We start from the raw sequence: 24,178 nt of genomic DNA, 5'->3' as shown, positions 1-24,178 counted from the left end.
TCACCATTTTAAAGTATACAACTTAGTGACATTTAGTACACTCACAATGTGGTGCAATCATCATCACTATTTTGTTCCAGAACATTTCATCACCCCGAAAGGAAACCCTGTACCCGTTAAGCAGTCACTCCCCGTCTCCCATCCCTCCCACAGCCCCTAGAAACCACATCTGTTTTCTTTCTCAATAGATTTGCCTATTTTGGATATTTCACAATGTTGAAACCGTACAGTATGCGACCTCTTGTGTCTGGCTTCTTTCAGTTAGCCAGGTTTTCGAGGTTCACCCATGTTGGAGCATATATCTGTAATTTTTTCTACTTTATGGCTGAATAAAATTTCACTGTGTGGATATACCAGTTTGTTTATCCATTCATCAGGTGATGGACGTTTGGGTTCTTTCCACCTTTTTGCTACTGTGACTAGTTACATGCCATTATCTTTTCCCTTCCTTCAGTTTCATGTGCTAATCAAAATCAAGCTTTCATGTGAGTTTCAAGTCAACTCTGACCTTCCCCAACTTAGCCTGGCCCAAAGTCCTCACCTTTTTCTGACTTCCTTTATCACTTCTATACCCAAGGTAGCAAACTGTCACCACATGGCAGAATCCCACTGACTTATTTAGGTGGACTCAAACTGTTTTCTTAAATTGCTAACTTTTAAAAAATCAAGAAAAGTCATTAAAGTTAAGATTTCAGTTCCCTTAAAATTTTGAAAGGTCTGGGTTATTTCAATAACCACAGTTTAACTGCTTTCACTGCTTTTACCCTTGCCCTCTATATCCTATCTCAATATAGTGGCCAAAGTGGTTTTATTAAAACAGAAGTCAAATCAATGTATTTACTTATTACATTTGCTACCTACTATCTCTTTCTTCTTATTAAAAGGTAAGTACCACAATGGCAGGGACTTTGTCCCTTTGATTTACTAATTAATTCCCAGTGCCCGGAAGAGCACAGCATATAAGTAGGCACTCCATTAATATCTGTTGAATGGATTTTGGGCCTAAAATCAGCTGGCACTGAAAAGGTAAGCCCTTTGAGATTAGTCATGAATTTAACAGTTTCTCATAGTTCCACCTGGTCCATTTCATTCCTCCACATGTCTGATCCCTGCAGTCTTGAGTTGCGATACTTCTTTACCCCCCTTGTCATTGGCTTCCTGGTATCCTATTATACTTGACTTTTCATCGGAACAGTATTCAAAAAGGGTAAGTCATAATTATAGTCTGTGAAAATCACCTCCTATTCTTCTCTTTTCCTCCTCAAGGATAATCCTTCTGCACGTAGTAGAAGCTCAGTAAACAGTTATGGACTAAAGAGGTCCTTTGGCATATTTCTGTCAAATATGTTTCCTCTCTACCTTCACCTCCCACTCCCTCATATCCCACCACTGCCAGTTGCTGACCACCATCTAGGAAAGCCCTGCTTCTTGCTTCTCTGGCACTTTCCAGACATTCCACAGTGAATGCCATCCTCTGTGATGACTTTGACGATCACTGAAAGATACCTCTGCATTGCTGGCCTTTCAGCTTTGGGCTGGAAAATTTTAAGGGCCTATTTTGAAGGTGGAGACTTCGGAGCTGCCCAGTCCTGTTCTTCTAAACACCTTAACAAAACTGCTACATCCTTCTACAAGCTCCTGTTTCTGTTTGGTCACAGTGAAAATGTTACCTTTGCAGATGCATGTTCATGTTGTCCAAAATGTTTCCATCTTTGCTACAGATGCCTAAAACCTGACTGAGGCATTGCATTTGTTGCCTAAATATGTAAGTTGACCAATTTCAGAGGCTGAAACTCCTTTGGTCTTTCCTGTTTGGATTCTGTTCAGTTTTATCCTTCAATGACTCATCTTAAACTGCATCTTAACTTGGAAGCCCCCCTCATTCCTTTCAAGAGTAGGTGGGAGGATGCATCATTTTTTTTTTTTTTAAATAAAAACACCTTCAGAAATTTTTCTTCTTTTTCACATTATATGAAACTTACCACCCTCCTCCCCAAATAGTAAATGAAAATAGTGAGTATGTAGTGAGGAACTCAATCAATGGTGGCTGCTATTTTTGTAATGATCTGGAACTGCTCACGAGCAGAGCCGGCAGGCTGGGCAAAGGCACTGGGCCCAGAAAGTGCACCTGAAGTACTCCGGTCTGTTTTACAATTTCCTTAGGCTCTCCCCTGCCCTCAGCAGCTGGGTCTACATTGCTTGTAGAGAGAAGAAAACAGGAGCTTGGGAAAGTAGAACAGGACAAAAATCCAAGAGCACGTCTTTAGACAACTTCACAGGAAAAGGTGAATGTGGATTGGGTGGGGGGGGCGGGCGGTGCCGGTTCCCATCTCCAAAGTATTCCAAAACTTTTAATGAATTTGGGGGAGGGAAGGTTATTTAGCAGATTTTATTCTGACAAACATCTAAAAATACTGTACTCTAAAATTCACTGTCATTTCATATTAATAAGATCATATTCAATGATCCAATGCTTAAAATTGGAGACCTTACTCAGATACCTTAAATTTAAAAAATTATCATCCTTTGGTAAAACTCAAACTCCATTATAATCAGAGGCACTGCAGCATTTACTCAGCTGTGCTATGTTCAAAGAACCAGTTACCTTTTCTTTGGAGGGCAGGCCAAAAATCCTGATCGATTTACCAGTGGATCTTCATCTGCTGCGATTGTAGAAGCTCCTTCTTCTTAATTGTGTTCAGACCTACAAAAAAAGAAAAGGGGCAAAGCGATGAAACAATGTATAAAATTAATCAGAAATCTACAATCTCATTAGTTGCCAGAAGTCCCCAAATTATATGTGTTTAAAATGTCGAAGTGTTAAAATTCGAGTCACTTTACCAATTTTACAACAAATGCAATTCAATTTTTTTTTTTTACAATGAACTTAATTGGCTATATTTATACAATAAACTAAGAACAAACAACTATTCAATATGTACATAGAGTCAGCCTCCTGGGGCTTAAAATCATTGTGTGTAATTTGCCACTAATGAGTTTTCACTTAAATTTTAAAATGGCTATTCAGAAAGCCTGCTCTATGAAACCTGTCAGAATCACAGATTTTAACATGCACATAACACACTGAGTGAGAATATTATTTGGAAAGCTCTCTCTGTCCTTTATCATTCAGCAGTTTATAAAAGCAATTCATAATAGTACAAACAGGAAACAAAAACTCAATTAAACCATCTTCCTAAAAAAACACAAAGAAATTACCCGTTCCCTTATCTGCATATTTTTGTGCATATGCATTCATACATATTTCAAGTAGAAAGTGGGTACTACTCAAATTAATTTGGGGAAGAGCATTGAGTTATGGAATCAAGGGATTGGAGATTAACAAACCAGAGTTAGAAATTAAGCTGGTTTTCAAGTTTGACGTGCAGGAGGGAAAAAACAGCAAATATGGGCAATGACACAGCTATGGAACAGATGCTGTCCAAGTATATAAAGCACAAGGCAGGCTGATTTCATACGAAAAATTCACTAGTAATACACTTCTCTTCCTATAATCCTCACTGGCTATACACCAAGGCTTTGCTCAACTTTTATTTATTATCACGTACTCTAAGATGGCAAATCTTTTTATGGTTTGAGGTGCCAATAAAGCATCCTCCAAAGTCAGTGGCTGAAATTCTATGCCATGTTTGAACATTTTTTCATAATTACCTTTATTGGCTTTTAAGTTATTCCTGGATCATATCCTTCCCCTCTCCCTTTTTTAGACAGTCTGTTTTATTCACCCACAAAATGTTACTCAGCAGTGTAATCATTCAGTAAAGTAATCATTCCTACAATCTTTATAAGCCAGCTGTTTCTCTTTCTCAGATTTCTAATTGCTTCCCAGTCTCCTATCTTTTAAAAATTTTCTCTGATTTCCATTTCAGTGTTCCTTTTCTGCCTTATTTCCAATAAAAGCCACTATCTTGTTTAACACGTCTGTCCTGAGCCAAAATTCATTTCTTTGCATTCTAAACATTTTACGGCTATGCAAAATCACTCAAAGGAAGCTACAAATTCCCAGGATAGAGGCAGCCAATAAAGATGTTATGTTACAGATAACCACCTCTTTGACGATGATTCCTTCAAGGTAGGCTGGAGATGCAGATACAACAACACCGGCATCATGTGTGCTTGACCCTACTTCTCTAAGTCAAGCTAGTTTTCAGTTTTCCATCAGAACACTTCAGCTATATCTCCAAAGTATCCAAGGAAGTCATCAGAGTGCTATGAAATCTCCCCCAAGATAGTGTTTGCCGTTAAAAGAATTCACCATTTACTAGCCTGAATACTGTAAAAATGCTTTAAGAGAAACCCTATTCCTAGAGAAAAATGGTAGTGGCAGTTACTAAAAATAAGCATTTAAAAATAGTAATTTTCTACTTAGAATAGGGGTCAGAAATCTTTCTTTAGTAGGAAAAAAACAACTATCACACGTTTGTATATATTCTTTCATTTTATCTTCACAATGACACTGTGCTCAAAAGGGCTGTTATTTATGATCTCCATTTTACTAGTGAGGAAACACACTGAGAGAAGGTCATAATTTGCTCAAGATAACCCAGAAAATAAATGGTTTGAAACTGGAACCAGAATGGAGGCCTTTGGTGCTATTTAGTTCCCTTTCCAGTATACCAAACTGCCTAAACAGCAACTTAATTTTGTTTAGCGAAGAGAAAGAAATAATTTAAAAGGAAGACTGGAGAACATTTTCTAACAATAGAAACATAAAACTTGATAGCTTTTACTCATTCACCACCTACTATGTAACAAGCATTCAACAAATACAAATTTTTAAAAGACTTTTTAAATGGCAACCCATTAGAGGTGGGAGAGGAGATGGAAACAAGAAGAAAGAAAAGACCTAATTTGAATGTCCTCCAAAGTCCTGACAGGCATAAATTTAATTTATTTACTCTTTTTTTAGATTTTTGGTTGGGGGGTGGAGGATGGAGCTTGTAAAAGATGGCTTTCTTCTAGAGTAGCTGCCTAGCCCATGGTGACCCTTTTTGTAAGCACCATATAACCCAATGCCAAGTAATGCTTGTACTATGAAACTCCAAACTCCTTTCTTGTTTTGTGAAAGCTGGACACATGACCCAAACTGAGACATTCAATTCGTTCTCCTGAGAACCAGAAATTGGGATGAAGAGGGTCTACTCTGGTCTACTCTGCAAGCTCCCCCATGTGCTCTCAGTCTCTAGGAAAAAGCCAATCAGCAAAGACTGACGAATGAACATGCTGCTCAGAGTAAATCAGCCCCAGGAGGCCCCGAAGCCCCAGAGGACAGAAAGGGAAACAGTTTCTGCCCAGGGGGTTCTAGGGCTTTCCTGTCCCATGTATAGTCTCCCAGAGGACCCAAGCACATCCTTTTCTGTAGGGTTTTAAGAATCCCCTGGACCTGAAGGGTAAATGGCCCCCCCAATCAGAGCTTGAATTTTTAGGAATTGATTTCTGATAACCGCAACAAAAATAATCTTGCTCAAGACAGTAAAACTTCTGTACTAAAAATAAATAAATAAATAAAAGGGCAGATATCAGCAAAATTTGTTATAAAAGAAGATCCTGTGGACTGCCCAAGGGTTCAGAAAAATCCTCTCATTAACTTTGAACAGCGAAAAGCCCACACTGTTACATGGGCACTGTTATATCAACTTTAACAAAGAAAATGACTTATTTTCCAGGAGTAACATTTCTACGTCCTTTTAAGACTCTGAGACCCTTGTTGCAATTTATGGCATAATCTGGATCACTTCTTGTTATATAATTGAGTCTATCAAAATTAAGCACTAACCATGATAGAGGAAAGAAAATACAGGCTAAACTGAGTTGGTCCTGTTTTTAAGCATAGCAGTATACACTTTCTTTTTATTTCCTAAACTTTCTTAAATTCTAGGCAAACCATGGAGCTGCAGTGTGAGAATGCACCTCAGGTGCTTGCAGAGGCTGTGAAAGGGAAGAGAAAGGGCTAGAAAGGTGGGCCCAACAAGGAGGGCAACACAGGTTTTGACTTGATTCTATCTTCTAAGCTGGAGGTGAGGGAAGGCGGACTCCTCTCTCCATCTCTCTAGAGAGGTTTACCCCAGCCGGTGTATTTATTCAATGAAAACGTGTGGAGCACGTGCCCCATGCCAGGTCCTGTGCCTTGCGAGCACCAGAACCAGGAGTGTATTCATTTGAGCTGCCTAACTCCCAGGTTACACATTTTTCTCTCCACTCTTTGACTCTCACTGCAAACAAAGAACATGGGCCTAAAATAGTTCACTTTTTTGTCTGTTTGCTTGGTGATCTTAGGGGGAGAAAAAGGGAATTTGTTGCTAATATTTAAAAGGTAGGAAGATTCACTTAAAATTCTATATTCCCACTTTCTCTTTGAAGGTCCAAAAATTTGGCCACTGAGGCCAGCTCTCCCACATGGGGATAACTGGCTGATGCCACGTCGTGGGCTACCTCTTGTCAGTGGGCACGTACTTCCCTAAGTACGCAGCTTGTCCACATCACTTATTTTCCTTCCAGGCCTGTCTCCTGTAGGCAGCCAAGCTTGTGACACTGAGCCTTTGTCATTTTCCTAAGTCTCTTCTCCCAAATGAAAAACCACAAACCAAAATTTTTAAAACAGGTTACATTGTCAACTGTAGGCATATTCTCCAAAAATGTGATTTGACAGTGTCCCTAGTTTACTCACTCTCTTCCCACCCAAGTTCCACCTTGCTTTCACCCTAACCGGTTTTCTCCCTGGCAAAGCAAATTTAATAATGAAAATCTATACAGTCGGCCCTCCTATCCACAGGTTCCACATCCGTGGATTCAACCATCATTCATCTGGTCGGGCACTATGTTTACAGTCTGCAGTTGGTTGAAACCGTGGATGCAGTACCCATGGATACCATGGGACTGGAGGGTCCACAGTGCAGTACTGGAATAAATCCCCCACAGATACCGTCCAGTTTTTGCACCTACTGCTCTAAGGGTCACTCCACTGAACACCAAAAAAGAGTTTGAAAACATAACCGGTAAAGAGGGAGCTGAAGCCAGTTACCAGGAAGGACTCCAGCACCTCTGGCCTACGTTTCAGGGATACGTTTTAGTACCTGCAGTCAGTCGTGGGCTTTCCTGACCCTCCGTGAAACTCCTCATGCGAAGTCTTAACATTTTAAAAGGAGCCTCCAGGGCTTCCCTGGTGGTGCAGTGGTTATGAATCTGCCTACCAACGCAGGGGACACGGACTGGAGCCCTGGTCCGGGAAGATCCCACATGCTGCGGAGCAACTAAGCCTGTGCGCCACAACTACTGAGCCTACACTCTAGAGCCCATGAGCCACAACTACTGAGCCCATGCACCACACCTACTGAAGCACACACGCCTAGAGCCCATGCTCTGCAACAAGAGAAGCCACCGCAATGAGAAGCCCGCGCACCGCAACGAAGAGTAGCCCCTGCTCACCGCAACTAGAGAAAGCCCGCACGCAGCAATGAAGACCCAACGCAGCCAAAAATAAATAAAATAAATAAAACATTTTTTTAAAAAAAGAAAAAAAAGGAGCCTCCATTTTCTGACAACGTCTACATATCCACACACATTCAGCCCCTCTTCTCTCCAAAGGGTTCAACATAGCCATCCCTCCCTCCCTTTGCCATTTAAGTCTCACGGCTCTCCCATCTCAAGCCCTAACTCTCCCAGATTTCACTGATATTAACTGGGCTCTCTATCCTTTTAGCTCAGGGGTCAGCAGGCCATTTTTCCATTAGTTGTGACTATAGTACACTATTTCACCAGTAGCCTAAGAGAGAACCAAAAATGTAATAAAATTCCCAGTAGTTCTCTAATTTGCCTGCACAAAATCCTTGGTCAAGGCAGTGGGTTTACAAGTCGATTCACAGAAGCACACAAAAACAATAACAATAGTAGCAGCTGACATGTACTAAGCACTTACTATGTGCCCAGTACTATTAACACATAGTAAACCCTTTACATATATCATCTCACTTAATCGTCCCAGGTCTATGATGTCAGAACTTTTACTCCACTCCTTTAAAAGAGAGAAAACTGAGGCTTGCGAGGAGAGGCCAATTAGGGGCAGACCTGAGGCAGTTGCATACTCGAGCTGAGCTTGTACCATTCCTTCCACTGCCGCCGTACAGCAATTCCTACATCTATTCCTCCACACCTGCTCTTCTCACCACCTTGAATTCCTTTCTTCCTACCTTCCAAGAAACTCACCCTTCCTAAGTCAGTTTCTTAGAGGCAGGGTCTGCAACATTTCAACCTTGTATCCCCAGGGCTGTTAATAAATGTTTGCTGAACAGAATTAAGTTAAAGGAACCAGAGGCTCTGACAGCTACCCATCCACTCAAGTTAACATGGGCCTGGGTGGGATGTTCTTGCCTTGCTAAGAACTTGCAATTAGGCCTGAGCAAAAAGTAGCTGTTCTGACATTTACCCTCACTCTTCCCTGACAAACTCACGGAGAGAGTTCAACACTGAGAAAGTTCTGGGAAGAAGGGAGGAGAGGTAAATCACGGCCCAATACTACTGTTGTCCTCTTCATAGAAGAATAAAAAGTCTGTGGAGTTGAATGGGAGGATGCCAGCCTTGGGCGACAGAGAGGGTTTCTCCCCCAATATTCTGCCAGGGGAACACTAATCTCCTATTACTGAACTGGGGTTATGGAATTCTAAAATTCATATAAATATACTCAGTCAAGTCATTCTTTGCTACTCTGAGTAGTCCTTTAGGAAAGATGACAAATAAATGAACGGCTAGCAAGTATTTAGCTCTGGGGCCATACATATTAACATTATCAGTAATAATAACTCTTACTGAATGTTTACTCTGGGCCAGACCCTGTGCTAAGCACTTTGTATGCCCAGTCTTGTTTAAACTTCACCACATCCCTATGAAGAACATTTATAAGTGAGGAAATGGAGGTCTATAGTAGTTAGATGGCATGCCCAAGGTCATTACCAAATGGCTTACAGTAAAGGCAGTGGCTAGTGGGACAAATGTGTAATTTTTATAAACAATGCTTACAGGCTTTTTAAGTTCTTCTATCCTTCCTCTTGAAATAATGCCACCTAAAGGCAGGCTGAGTAACCTATTACAAATCTCACTTTCTTCTCTAAGAGATCCAGGAAAAATCCCTCCTCTTCTATTAAGCCTTTCTAATTATTATTTGTATAGACTGCCAATGCTCACCTATATCCACATTCTCCTCTTCCTGAGCACACAATTAGACTAAATTTCCCAGTATTCGTTCTAGTAAGGTGTAACCATATGACTGAGTCCTAAAACATGAACAGAAATGTTTGGGGCCACTTCTAGGTTTGGCCCAGACAAAGCTCCTTGTCTTGATCCTCAATCTCTCATACCCTCTACTGGTCAAATGGAGAAGGCTCCAAGCACCCAGAGGTGAGCAAAGTCACAAAATCTCACCCTTGAATGACTGGGTGAAGCAAGAACCTCCTTGCCAACCCACACTGAGTTGTGAAATGAGTGACACGTAAACATGTATTGTGTTAAGCTACTGAGGTTTTGGGTAGTGACAGCAGTCAAGCTACACTAATACAGTATTATTGTTGTTACTATATCATCATAATTTTCATTATCAATGGCACAGCTATAATTGATTGAAAGTGTACTAATAGGAAATACATACCTATTTTATTCATTTCTCATTATGAGGTAGGTATTATCTGCACGTTACAGGTGACAAAAATCAAGGGTAAAAGATCAATAATCATTTCCTCCTCTGAATATTTATAGCATTTACAATCTGAAAGATTTACTTAGTAATTAATTATGGATTGCCTTACTATACACATTGCATTGATAGGTTAAGTAGTTTTCACTCCCGTAGTTAGTTGCTTTTTCTTGTACCTATAAATTATTTTCCTCATCTGGATAGAAAGCTGCTAAAAGGAGGGGTAAATCTTATACCTTTAAATTCTGTATCACTTCACACATTGTATAAATATACAAGTTAATTAACAGATATATATTCTTTAAATTATCTCTATATAATGTGTGTGTGTGTGTGTGTGTGTGTGTATATCTATATAGATATAGATAGATAGTGTTTTGGGCCACAGGCCTCTTAGGTATACCTGACCAAGAAAAATGGCTTATTTGCTATGAAGAGTTACTTAGTATGCTGTTTATTTCAGACCCATCACTTAATGAGTATCATTAATGCAATTTTTCAATACTATAATTACATGTGTAAATGTACATACACAGTACAGTGGCTGGCATACATTCAAGGATCGATAAATGATTGTTTCCCTTCTCCTCCATCCCAACAGCTACTTTAAGTAGGGTCAAATGCTACTTGAAGAAAAAAAAAGAAAAATGTTGTCAGTAAATAGAGGCTGATTTTAATTACAAAGAATATTTTCCTGTCCGGGAGGAAGACTGTCTAAAATGTCAGGAGCTAGAGTCAAATGGAGATCAAACACCGGTTACAAGAGTATCCCATTTGTAAAAATCTGTGCAGGAACAGGAACTCTGGGCAAGCCGAGGAGCAGGGCTCCTCACTCCTTCACCTTCACCACCAGTGAGCTCAGAATGGTGCCTTGGGACCCACCTTCTATTTGCTCAATTACAATTCTGTAGGTCTGGCCACATGGGATTCCCTAGAGCCATGGTATCGTTATTTGTAGCCAAACACTAAGGTGCCCTCCTACAGCTCGCAGAGTATTTTTAATATTTTGTTCAAAAACAACACACTGGATTCTGAGGAAGATTTGTTCCTTTTGAGGCTGTTTGTTCCCAGCCTTCATTTACACACACGACTCCATTTCCAAAGAATCTCATTAACATGATGAAGATACTGGCTTTCTTATGGTGATACTTCACAATAACCACATATAGCAGTTCTGTGACACGATCTTTACATTAGCTAATTAATGTAAATATTTCAATTGTTGTTCATTTAAATATCCTGTTCCAAAAAGTCTCTCTTCTTTAAAGAGTACTTTCAGGATGAAATGGAACACGAATGTGGGTCAGTTACTTTATTTGGTACAATTAAAGTATATATTTGGACTTCTTACTCCTGCTCAGTAATCAATTGTAATATTTACTTTGTTGATGAAATTGGCTTCTCCCGGGGTAATTTTCCCTTTAACTTCTCCGTATCGTCCTTAACAGTAGGCAATAAGGTTAATGCTATAATCAGCTATTACGTCGGCACATACGACTTTTGCTGCTGTTCAAATATAGCAACACAGAGTATACAACACCCAAGCTAGAAAAATACAGGTTTGAAAATTAGTGAATCAAACTCTGGATGATAACTTCTTTTAAAAATAAATATTCCTTAAAAATGTTTAACATAAATATTCTTTTTAAAATAAAATTCTGTTTAAAATACTCAGTGAAAAAAGCCAATCTCAAAAGATCACATTTATGTAACATTCCCAAAACGACAAAATTATAGAGTTGGAGAACAGATTAGTGGTTGCCAGGAGTTAGAGACTGTGAGGGTAACAGGAATGACTGTGCCTCGGAAAAGGCAGCACAGGGGAGATTTTTGCAGTGATGGAATAGTTCTGCACCTTGATTACTGTAGTGGTTACATGCATCAACAGATGAGATAAACTAACACAGAACTATACCCATACCTTATATACCAATGTCAATTTCCTGGCTTTGCTACTGTGCTATCGTTAGGTAAGATGTAATCAACGGGAGAAGCTAGGTGAAGAGCAACCAGGACCTCTCTGTTCTATCTTCACAATTTCCTGTGAATCTTGAATTATTTCAAAATTAAAAGTTAAAGAAACAGCTAAATGTTGGATTATAAATATATTTCACAGAATAATTTATTCATCCTATAAGTTTATAAATAATACCCAAGCCTATGCAAATATATTTTATCATCTGATTTTCCATTTTGTATACAAATGAACTACCAATTATCTTGACAGAGGCAAGGAGAGAGTGAAAATGGAGTAGGTTTTAAAACTGGTTTTGCTGTCAGGATGCATACTGTTCAGGACAATGTAACATGGACCACTTTGGCAGCCAACATCTGGATGTCTCACAAAGGGCAGGTAGTATACAATATGTAAAAAATAAGAGCATGTATTTAAAGACTTATTTTAAAATCTGTAAGATTCTGTCATTAAAAAAATGGAGAGCCATGAAATAGTATACTTTAAATAGAACTTAACCTATTTGTGATATCAAGATCCCATTGAGCATATGATTACATGCAATTTGCAAAATGCATTATTAGACATGTGATTATCAAATATGAGATTTATTTTCTTATGTACACATGGCAATCATTTCTACAATTCAAACATCTCTCTGGCTAAATTAATATAAATTGCTGCAATGTGCCAATAATAAATGAGACAAAAAGAATTCCAGAAGCTGGGAGATGCAAATTAAAGCCAGTGTAAGTTATTTTCACTAGGGCTTTAGACAGAGATCTTTTTATCACTGACTAAAATGTAACATTCTGGGACTACATCAAAAACATGACTCCCTGATTCCCTGTATCTCACACCTAAGCTGGCTCAACACTGGTTCATCATGACTCGGAATCTAAAGAGAGGCTGGCAGCACTTCATAAATACCTTCCTGTTCGCTCCTTTCTACGGTGATGCAATTTGACCTACATTTCCAGTGCCCATTGAAACTTTGTAGGAGGGGGAAGAGGAGAGTTTTTCATTTCTCCTACCCTCTGATTAACTAGGACAGCAAATGCCGCTCAAGGGACTGCTACTGGGCAGAAGCAAAGGGGGAAGAAAGTCATGCCAGTAGGAAATTCCACAAGAGAATATTTAGAAATACTGCATTCTCTGATTCTGCAAACAAACTGTCATGGCTTTACAAGACAACAGCAAGGAAGTTGCCCCACTTTACACCATAATCAGCCCAGAACACCATGGGCTGTTTTATTTACTTCAGGCTCCCAGCATGATGAAAATTAAACTTGAACTATAGATTAATCTTTGCCACAGTCTTTTTTTAAAAATAAACTTTTAATTTTAGAATGATTTTAAGTTTACAGAGAAGTTGTAAAGATTAAACAGAGAGTCCCTATACACCCCACCCCATTTCCCCTATTGTTCACCTCTTAGTGTGCCGTATTTGTCATAACTAATGAACCAATAACTGACACATTACTATTAACTAAAGTCCATACTTTATTCAGATTTCCTTAGTTCTTGCCTAATGTCCTTTTTCCACTCCAGGATCCCATCCATATCACATTACATTTAGTTGTCATGTCTCCCTTCTACTCCTCTAGACCGTGACAGTTTCTCAGACTTTCCTTTTTTGATAACCTTGACAACAGTTTTGAGGAGTACTGGTGAGGTATTTTGTAGAAAGTGTTGAATTGTTTGTCCAATGTTTTTCTCAGGATTATAATGAGATTCTTGGATTGGGGGAGCTCAAGTGCCACCCTTGTTATGTCATGTCAAGTGTACATTTGTCACTGTTGTTGTTAACTTGATCAACTGGCTGAGGTAGTGTCTGTCAGGTTTCTCCCCTGTAAAGGTTCTCCCTCCTCTTTCCATACTGTACTCTGGGGAAGGAAGTCACTGTGCAAGGCCCACATTTAAGGGATGGGCAGTTATGTTACACTTCCTTTCAGGGGATTATCAACAAAAATCGTTTGGAATTCTTCCACACAGAAAATTTATCTATTCTCTCTAATTTGCTTTACTTATTCAATCATTTATTTGTATCAGTATGGACTCAGGGGTATGTGCTTTACATTATTATTTTGCTATATATATATATATTACATATTAGTTATATATATTTTATTAGTATTTATATGTACATATTTTATTTATATTTATTTTATATCTTGGGTTATAATTTAAAACTACATTATTTAGTTAAATCATTCCAGCTGTGACCACTGGGAGCTCTTTCAGGCTCCTGTGTCCCTTTGACATACCTCATCATTCATTGTGTGTTGTGTATCTGTGTGTTTTGTTTCATCACTTTTTGCTTTCTGGCATTAGGATACCCTCCAGGCTCATCTTGCTTATTCCCTGCCCCAGCCATAGAATTAAGTCATGTGTGGTTCCTTTTATTGGAAATGGTATTAGAAACCAAGATCTGGGAATTGGGGCTTATCAAAGTCTTCTAATGTTTGACACTTTTAAATTTCTGTATGAACTACTTGCATAGTAAATCAACACAATTATCCCATTAAGTATCTTCACTTTGTGGCATAACATGCTAAATCATGAAGAGGATGCTTAGTAATCAAACTACCATCTGACTGGCCAAACTTTCAGGTTTGATATGACAATAAATGCCTTATTGCAAAGAAAGTTCCGGGGCGGGGCGGAGCGGGGGGGCGATGGAGAAACAGAATGAACTTTTTTTTTTTTTAATGCAAGAAGGTCCCCTCTTTTCTCTCCCTCCCCCCCCCATTACCATTATATGGTACTTCCTTTATGTCAGCTCTTAATTACTGAGTTAAAGGAAAACAGAAATATCAGTCAGATCTATCTATGAAATACATTGATGATGACCAATGACAGCAGCTACACCTTCCTATTTATGGTCTGAATATTTTAAGGTTACACATAGTTTATCTTCACTGAGACTAAACTAATCAGCCCAACACAAGGACAGAGCCAGGAGCTTCCTGGGCATCAGGGGTTACCTAATGGGAAACAAACAGATTTCCATAGATAAATGAACCGCACAGAATGGAGTTAATCACATGCAACACACACAGGAAAATCCTTCACCTCAGACTCCAGCCATTAGTCTGTGTAAACAGACTATGCTAATAAAATAGTTAGTGACCTCACCCCCTGCCTTTTTTTTAAAATAGAAAATAGGCTGGAGCCAGCACCTAATACTGATTTTCTGTCATATTTTTCTCACTCAATCTGATTAAGATTTATATTCAGTAAACATTTCTTGAGCCTCTTCTGTACACTAGACAGCACACTATGCCTAGTGCTTCCAATTAATCCTATAGATTCAAAAGAAATTAGCTCTGTTCCCATTTTTCCCTCCCAGCAGAGTTGTTGAAGTTGTTGGAAGATAAGTCAGGCCTTGACAATGCTGAAGGCACAAAACGGTTCGGAGAAGCACATGGTTTAGCGTCTACTTCTAGAGTTGTCTTATAACATCTTAGAAAAGATCATAACTCCCTATCTGTAAAATAGATATAATCAAACCTACTTCTCAGGGAGAATGCGTAGAAAGCAAAGCCCCGGCCCACACTATGGATTCTGTAAGAATTGGCCTGTGTTCACGCTTTACGTTTCATCATAATCACATCTAGGAAACACTAGGACTGTCCAACTAGGGTGTGCCATTGCCTTTTTTCATTGCCAGTTTTACTATCTTTGTAAACCCTAAAATCATGATCTTTAAAAAAAAGTCAATTCCTATGCCCCAGTCAACCTGTCTTTGATAAGTAAACGATGCCCATTCATTCAAGAGGCAGGGACCAGAATGGACAGGAAATATTAACAACGATAACAGCTAACAATGCCTGAAAGCTTATTTTGTGCCAGACACTGTGTGGATGCAGCACGCCAGGCCTATGAAATAGATATTTTAATTGTCCCTAATTTCCAAATGAGAAACTGAGGCTAGAGAGGTGAAGTAACTTGTGCACAGGTGCCACCCATCTGGGCTAGGCATACTCTTACAGAAAAACCATAACAAACAATAACAGAATTATATCAAACAACTGAACATAAACATCCGTCCCTTACCTCACACTGGTGCTTCCTTTTCAAACACTGTTGGACTGGGTGCTACAGTGGAATGAAAGAATCAGCTAAAATGTATCCTTTGCTACAGAGATGCAAACTGAGAGGGCTTTGGACACTTCTGCCCCCAAAGGGACTCCAAACTGAGACTTCCTACTTCCAAAATATTTTCAATAAATAAAACCCACTGAGGTCTCCCTACAGCATTTTACAGAAAGTAGCAACTACCTGGCTCAGTTTGCAAGGTGCTTCACTCTTTGGCCCCAGTGATTGCCTCAGGGCATTCACACTACAGGCCACTTCTAGATCCAGCTAGCTTCTTCAGGGCTCAAGTGATTACCTCTCCATCTAAATGGAGTTAATCGCACACACTGATTCCCTAAAACTGGTTTAAGAGATCTCCAGCTGGCTTCCTCATTCATGTTAACGTTCCCAACCTGGGCATCCATACTACCCTGTATCAAGGACCTTCTCCCCTCCTGGATTTACCCCCAGGACAATCACAGGCCTGGAGAAGAGCAATCAGTTTTTGGAATTAGATCAGGATTTAAATCCTGTTTTCTACTTAACAAACTATGTGACCTCAAGCAAATCAGTTCACCTCTCCCGATGAGAATTAATGGAGGAGATAAGACCAATAAAGCACAGTGCCTAGCACATATTAAGTGCCATTATCACCATTATCCCCATTCTACAGATAAGAAATTGAGTCTCCAAGTGGTGAAATAACAAAGGTCACAGAGCTGGTGAGGGGTAGGGGCCAGGGCTTGAAACCAGTTTTTTTCCTTCCTTCTACAACTCTTTATTGAGCACCATGCTTGGCGCTTAAGGACATAACTGTGAAACAGACAGACAGGTACCTTGCTCTCATGGTGCTTACATTCTGCTAAGGAAGACAGCCATCGAAACTTTACACAAGTAAGTGGAAAGGTGCTTGAAGGAGTAAAAGCAGGGTACCTGCATACATACGGGTTTGACAGAAAGTAACAAGATCCCTGGAATTTGTCTGGACGGTCAGGGAAGGCTTCTATGAAGAGGTGGCACTTAAACTGGGACCAGGAGGGTCCAGGAGACAGAAGAGGTGTTCAGAGATGAGGGTGGCAGCAGGCTCTCCAGGCAAGGGAAACTCAAGAGAAGAGACTCTGAGAAAGCATGTCATATTCGAGGAACTAAGAGGCCAGAGCATCTGAGGAGGCTGGAGAGGTAGGTGGGGCCAGATCAGAGGACCACGGTAGAACATGGTAAGGATTCTGGATGTCATCCATCACTGAGGCAATGGTAAGGCACCAAATGATTGGCTGCCCTTGATGAAACAGTAGTAAAATGCTTATTCTGACCCCAGCTCCCTGAGGTCAGGGCCGTTTGGTATCTTTTTATCGTCTGTACTTCTAGGACACAGCAAGTATACTTTTGATAAATATTTGTGAGCCATATGAAAGAATCTTTGGGAAAGACAAACCACTTCTCCCTCTAAGTCCACAGCTGATACTTCTATTAAAGTTCCTATTGCTGATTATTATAGATGGGTGTGAACCTCTTTTCACTGTTTGGTCATAAGTTTCTGGAAAGCAGAGTAAATATTTATTTTTCTATCTCTCAAAGCCAAATGCTCAACAGTTATGGATTGAAACATCCTCTTTTAACAGCTAAAAATCTCTTCTTCTATTTCTAGATTGCCTGAGTAAGAATCTTCACCCTACCTTAGTGAAATAGATCTGAAGGGATAATTGGCAAGGATTTAAAAAAAAAAAGTTCTGCTTTCCTTTTGCAGCTTAATTTGAACAACAAAAACCCATCTCACCAATGTGTGATTGAACTTACAATTTTTATATTTTAGGATAAATCACTTGTACAGTTCGCATGCATTTTTTTCTAATCTTAGTTTAATTTTAACCAACAACAAAATGCCCCAACAGAAGGTCTTACAGTGATTTTCCAATTCTTCTGAGAATTGTTCAGATTCTCTCTTTGAATATTTAATAACTCTAATAAGGGTAGGGTAACTGTTTAGGCTACTTATATTAAAAGACAGAACTGAGTCATAACCAACAGCTCATACACTTGAGGGTTTATTTTGGGATTTCAGGAGATGAGGATGATAAGATAAAATGATGAAACTGGGATTATGAATATGCTAGTAGGGTGTGCTAGTAATTTTCTGTTTGATCCTTTTTCCATCCCCAGACCAATTTTCCGCCATTCTGGCCCTGCTCTGTGCCCCAGAGGCTGACCTCTACGGGTAGCATCACTAAGTTCATGCAGTCAGGCTTCCAGGTGGGTTTGGCCAATAGAAGGCACTGGAAGGAGATCAAAGAGGGAGGAAAGAAAGTGGGGGAGGGGAGTATTACTTCTTTATTCTCTCCCCCGTCTGGGCTGCATTTTCTGGCAGTGGCTGAATCCCTCCAGGGCTATTGCGCCTGTCAGACAGCCCCTCCTCTTTGGCTCTAGCTCTCTCTTTGGACTCCAGGAATGAATGCTATTTCTTCTCTTTGCTCCTTTGGACCTAGCAAGTGATAACAGCTTCCCATTGCTGTTAGTTTCTGGGTGACAGGAACCCCATGTCACCCTTAACTCTGCCCACTCTCTGAAAATAACCCCTTCATTAAAGTCCTGAACCATCAGAGTTGGACTCTGTTCCCAGCCAGAACTAAGAATTCAAACCATAGACTTGTAAAGCCAGCAGTCTCCCTCCTTTGCATGTGAGCAGTTATCACAAAGGTTATTCATTTTCCAGAGCAATTCCTTCACACCAAGCACTGTATGTAAGCTCTTAGGTTTCTCAGGCAGAAGTGACACCTTTTAAACTGGTCAGTTCAAGAGAACATGAGAGGGCGCTCTTGAAAAACAGCTGGCAGAATGGAGGGGCTGACACTTAACAATTCTCTAGGCAGGAATCTGCTACATGTGAAAAATAAAATGTTTACAAAGAGATGCCACCTCCTCCTATTTCTCCCTGGGTTTCCTCTCCCTGAGGGCTTTGGAATCAAAGTCAGCACTGTATTTTCACACTGAATACCCAGAAGTTGTATCACTGCCTGGGGAAGTTGTCCTGTGTGTCACTTCACTTTGCTCTTTTCTCAGACCTGAGGATCTGCTTACCACTAGCCAAGGCACACAGAAAGAAAGCCAACCATCTTGTATTACTAGCCACCTGCCTGTGACCTTTCCTTCTTTCTCTCTTTCACAGGTTACGTCTGCACTAGGCGAAAGACGAACAGGATGAGAAATTCTGCTTTGCTCAGCCTCGCTTGTCTCTTTAACAGAGCTGACCAGATTAGCACTTTTCCAATGGCAAGGACTGGCGTATGCTTATACCATAATCTGCTCTGAGCTCCTTCGGATTTTTTTACCAAGGCGACTGGATTTGAGGTTAGATGTTAATTGAAATCACCTGGGAGTCTCTAAACACTCCACCTTGCTTTCACTTGGCACGACTACCCTGGAGGTTACTATATTTCTGAATATTGGGGCATTCTTTTGATCAATCAAGAGCTGATTGAAAGAATCCTTCTAGGAGGTTGATAAGGATCCATGGCGCTTATGTCAACAAGCCACTCCAACAAAGACTCCAAATGTCTCCCTCTGCAACCAGCAGGCATTCAGAGCTGACAGCAAGAGTTGCTAAGATAAAGACAGGCAGATACACTACAGTCTGCAGAAAAGATGCTCTGCTACACTTCAGCAAAAGCTGGCCAAAGAGCAAGAGAGCTCTCATGTCCCACCCCAGGGGGGAGGCCTCTCTCTTCAACCTGAAGGAAACACTGAGAAGCAGTGGGATTAACAAAACTGGGTTCTCACTGTAGTATATCCATTTCTAACACTTGTTACCCTTAAGTGTTCATTTCAAAGGATATTTTATTGGCAAACTCTATAAGCAGCTAGGTGGACATACATGAAATGTTAATAGTGGTATCTCTAGGTAGTAGAAGTATGAGTAACTTTTATTTCCTTCTGTGTATTTGTGAAATCTTCCAAATTTTCTACAAACACCTCTGACTTATGCAAATCAGGGAAAAATTATTAAACAAAAACCCTATAAGCATTCTGGAATTTCAGCTTTCTGTAAGAACCAAGTTTATGTAATTCTTGAAACTCAAAAATCCAAGTTACCTTTCTTAGCTTTTGTGTATTTTAAGATTTTCAATACTACTTTTTATGAACTATGTTTTCATATTAAGAAACTATTCTAGGGCTTCCCTGGTGGCGCAGTGGTTGAGACTCTGCCTGCCAATGCAGGGGACACGGATTCGAACCCTGGTCTGGGAAGATCCCACATGCCGCGGAGCAACTAGGCCCGTGAGCCACAACTACTGAGCCTGGGCATCTGGAGCTTGTGCTCCGCAACAAGGGAGGCCGCGACAGTGAGAGGCCCGCGCACCGCGATGAAGAGTGGTCCCCGCTCGCCGCAACTAGAGAAAGCCCTCGCACAGAAACGAAGACCCAACACAGCCATAAATAAATAAATAAATAAATAAATAAATAAATAAATAAATAAAATTTAAAAAAACTATTCTAAATGTAAAAAACAAGAATGATAAACTGGGTTTAATGTGTAAATTTTTTCTGGGACACATCACAGCCTTAACTGAGATAATTTAGACTCTTCAAGGTCAAAATTCACTATTTTCATACTCTGAAGCACTCCTAATACAGACGAAAAATGGAACTGTTTCTTTTTGTAAGACTACCACGCAATATCATATGCATGATATCATATGCAATGATATGGCTAAGAGACTACAGATAAAAAAACAGACTGGTGTTTCTTGCACCACAAATGTTAGCCAGTAAAAACTTTCCAGTCTATAGCTGATTAACACTTGACACCAGCTCTCTGGAAAAGAAAGCTAATCGTTGCTGGCAGTCAGCTAAAGCAACAGACACACTCAGAAACCAGCCTACTACGACATCATCACTGCTGTTTACTATGACAACTGATTTTTCAATTCAGTGCCATTTATAGTTCTAAACAGAAAGCTGGAATAGGTAACTAGTTTTCTAGGAGCTACCTTTCTCATAATCTATAATAGCTAAACATGTATTATTCACTGTCTTGTAGTGTTGAAATAAATTAACAAGGAATCTTAGAAACCATAAACATCTTTACTAGCTTCAGGAAGCTAGTAAATTTGAACAAGTGATTCCATTTAAACTGTCCTAATGTAATGGCAAATGGTCTCTTTTCCAACTTCGATTTATAGTTATAACTACCAGAACAATAATAATCAACAGGGTGAGGAGTGGAGGGAGCAGAGACTAGAGTCTTAACTATCTCCTCTTAAGAGCAGCTAAGAGGAGATATTTAATCTCCTTTTGTGTTCAGTACTTTAAAACTTAAAAAAAAAAAGTGAATAAAATACAAAGCAATGAAAAATATGCATTTTTCAATGCAGAACTTTGTTAGCACTCTTCATGATTAAGTTCAAGGATCCTAAAGGTTCAAAATGTCTGCAAAACTGAGACCATAATACAAATTAGAAATGCAAGAGACCATGAGAAAATCAGATTTTTGACTAGTGTCGTTAACAGAACATGTTTAAAAGCTGTAGAAATCAGTGCCTGAAACAAATCAGAAAAAGAGAGATAATTTAAAAACTAGTGTTAAATGCTAAAACGAGCTTCTAAAGCTACAGAAAAGTCTTGCGACGTCTCTACGGCCAAACAAGAACCACCATATTGCCATTATGATCATGTTGATGGTTCAGACGACAATTAAACTTTAAAACCGAGGCGGAAAAGGCCTAACATACAACCCTATTGTTAACAGAACACTGTCTGGAGACTTAATTAAACACAAGCGTCAAGTGCTCCTCTCAAAATCTCTTGCAGTGATGGACCTGAAGAGCAGAAAACAGGGCAGACCATTTAAAAGAAGCGTCCAGGGGTTGGGAGGACAAGTGACTACACCAAAGGTGGTAATTACATCCTGGGGAAGTAAAAAAGGCCAGACTAAAGGGCTCCAAGAGGTACTTCAAAACCAGCTAATCTTGGGAAGAAGAGGTGGGGTAAATCGGCTTCTTGACTGGTTATCTGTGGGGAAATAAAAAGATGCTAGGACTCCAAGGCAAGAGTAAACAAAAGCGGCTGCAAATGACCAAGGAAACCATTAGATACCTCCATTACACACCAATGTGCCCACAGTAAGAGGTTAATCGTAGGTTCACCCATCTCTAATTCAGCCTGGGACCTTGAGTAACCGGATAAGGGGCTTCTGCAATTGGTAAACCACCATTCTAGAACTGCCCTCAGCAAAGGCATGGGTAGTCAAAGTATCCAGGGGTTCTCCTGCCAACAGTCATATGCTGCAAGGGTAACTGCTTACCTTTTCTAAACCATATTCTCAGCTAAAAAACAGGGGGAAATATGCTCTTCTCTGACTTCAAAAGATGAGAGTATAAAACAGGAAAATATGTGAAAATGTTCTGAATAAAATCACATTGTATTTGCACATGTTACTGACTGAAGCATGGTTTAACTTATACTCTAAAGGCTATATAAACATAGGTTGTCCCTTCAGCTTATAAGCTGGAAGGTCTAAAATGTTTATTTTAAGGTATTAGCAAGAATACCATGAAAGCAGCTAGACATTTCAAGATGAGAGAGAAACAAACGCAGGACAGTTTGGGACATTTAGTGCAGAGGCCAATAACGGTATTTATCTCACTGTGTCCTAAAGGGATCACCATGCACTGGGTAAAAATGTTCTTCACAGGGACTCTGTTACCAAAAACTGGTTAAATTACAGTCCATGTGCTTTTCTTCTAAAGTATCAGGGAAATGCATAATGTTTTATAAAAGATTACCACATAAGAAATGGATAAATATGTTACTGCACTTACAGTGGTAAGATTAGCTGAAATGGAAATAGGTGGTGTGGAACCATAAGATTGTGTCTCAAACTGGGGTTTAAGAGGCATGTAGGATTGGGAGGGAGAGAAGTATTGCAAGTATTAAATGTGATAGATAATGCACAAAGTAATGCACACACAGAGGCCCACAAATGTTTAGACCGTGGACATCCGTGGTTTTATCAGCCCTGCGTCCACTCCCCCCTGCTGAGGAATGATAATGGCCCCAACAGGTACTTTCTTGGTGAGGCAGAAACCAAGGCACCTGCCAGCACGCAGTCTGAGTCTGAGAGACACACACTCAGTAGAGAGAGGGGTTAAAAACAATTGGAGAGGGCTTCCCTGGTGGCGCAGTGGTTTGAGAATCTGCCTGCCAATGCAGGGGACACGGGTTCGAACCCTGGTCTGGGAAGATCCCACATGCCACGGAGCAACTGGGCCCGAGAGCCACAACTACTGAGCCTGAGCGTCTGGAGCCTCTGCTCCGCAACAAGAGAGGCCGCGATAGTGACAGACCCACGCACCGCGATGAAGAGTGGCCCCCACTCGCCGCAACTGGAGAAAGCCCTCGCACAGAAACGAAGACCCAACACAGCCAAAAATAAACATAATAAATAAATAATAAATTTTAAAAAAATTAAAAAAAAAAAAAAAACAATTGGAGAAGTTATGAAGTCCGGCACCCCGCGGACACTCTCCACCGAGTCCCACTACGTGGATCCCTGAAGCTGCTCTGGATCTGATCCATTCTGAGGCCTGGTTCTTCAGCTCTATTGTCAATGCTGAGAGCTACACCACATCCTTCCAGCAACCTCCTTTTTCACTTAAAGTGGCCAGATTTAGTTTCTGTTGCTTACAACCGAAGACCTTTAGCTGATTAGTCATTATTTTGAGTCTAGAAGAAGGAATTTTCTCAGAGATTTGGGAGATAAAATATAATTTGATTGGCAGGTAATTTAGACTTAATTTTATGGTAAAACAAAGGCATGCATCATGGAGTAGCATACAAAATTCATGTCGAATTTTAAGATAATGGATTGTTCTTTTGAGATTGTTAAAGATCTGCTTCCTCCCACTTCTCACTCTCTCTCCCTGCCCCATGCAAGTGTCTTTAGCAAGGGGTTTAAGAAGCACTAGTATAGAGATTAACTTTCCTTAACTTTTAGGATTTGATCTCAGGCCAGGCAAGACCTGTGGAAGAACTGCCCTGCCCTAACTGTAAGCAAAAAAATGATCACTGGGCTTCCCTGGAGGCACAGTGGTTGAGAATCTGCCTGCCAATGCAGGGGACACGGGTTCGAGCCCTGGTCTGGGAAGATCCCACATGCCGCGGAGCAACTGGGCCCGTGAGCCACAACTACTGAGCCTGCGCGTCTGAAGCCTGTTCTCCACAACAACAGAGGCCGCGATAGTGAGAGTCTCGCACACCGCAATGAAGAGTGGCCCCCGCTCGCCGCAACTAGAGAAAGCCCTCGCACAGAAACGAAGACCCAACACAGCAAAAATAAATAAATTTATAAAAAAAAAAAGATCACTGTTTTAAGCCACAAAGTTTTGGAGCGGGTTGTTATTACTCAGCAATAGATAACTGATAGATGTGCTTCATGAATTATCATA

General features: G+C 40.2%; 1 protein-coding gene across 1 annotated transcript in view; it reads right to left on the bottom strand.

The window, feature by feature from the left end:
• Window positions 1-2,604: 2,604 nt before the first annotated feature.
• LOC118904285 (nif-specific regulatory protein-like) overlaps window positions 2,605-24,178 on the bottom strand; it is a 28,704-nt gene continuing 7,130 nt past the window's right edge. Inside the window, exon 2 of the mRNA XM_036870184.1 lies at window positions 2,605-2,704. Coding sequence (XP_036726079.1) covers window positions 2,699-2,704 — 6 coding nt within the window. The 3' untranslated portion in view covers window positions 2,605-2,698. The remainder of the gene's footprint in view (window positions 2,705-24,178) is intronic.

The sequence above is a fragment of the Balaenoptera musculus genome, chromosome 11 (assembly GCF_009873245.2).
Source record: "Balaenoptera musculus isolate JJ_BM4_2016_0621 chromosome 11, mBalMus1.pri.v3, whole genome shotgun sequence".
Lineage (NCBI taxonomy): Eukaryota > Metazoa > Chordata > Mammalia > Artiodactyla > Balaenopteridae > Balaenoptera > Balaenoptera musculus.
This window is presented reverse-complemented; position numbering and strand designations above follow the sequence as displayed.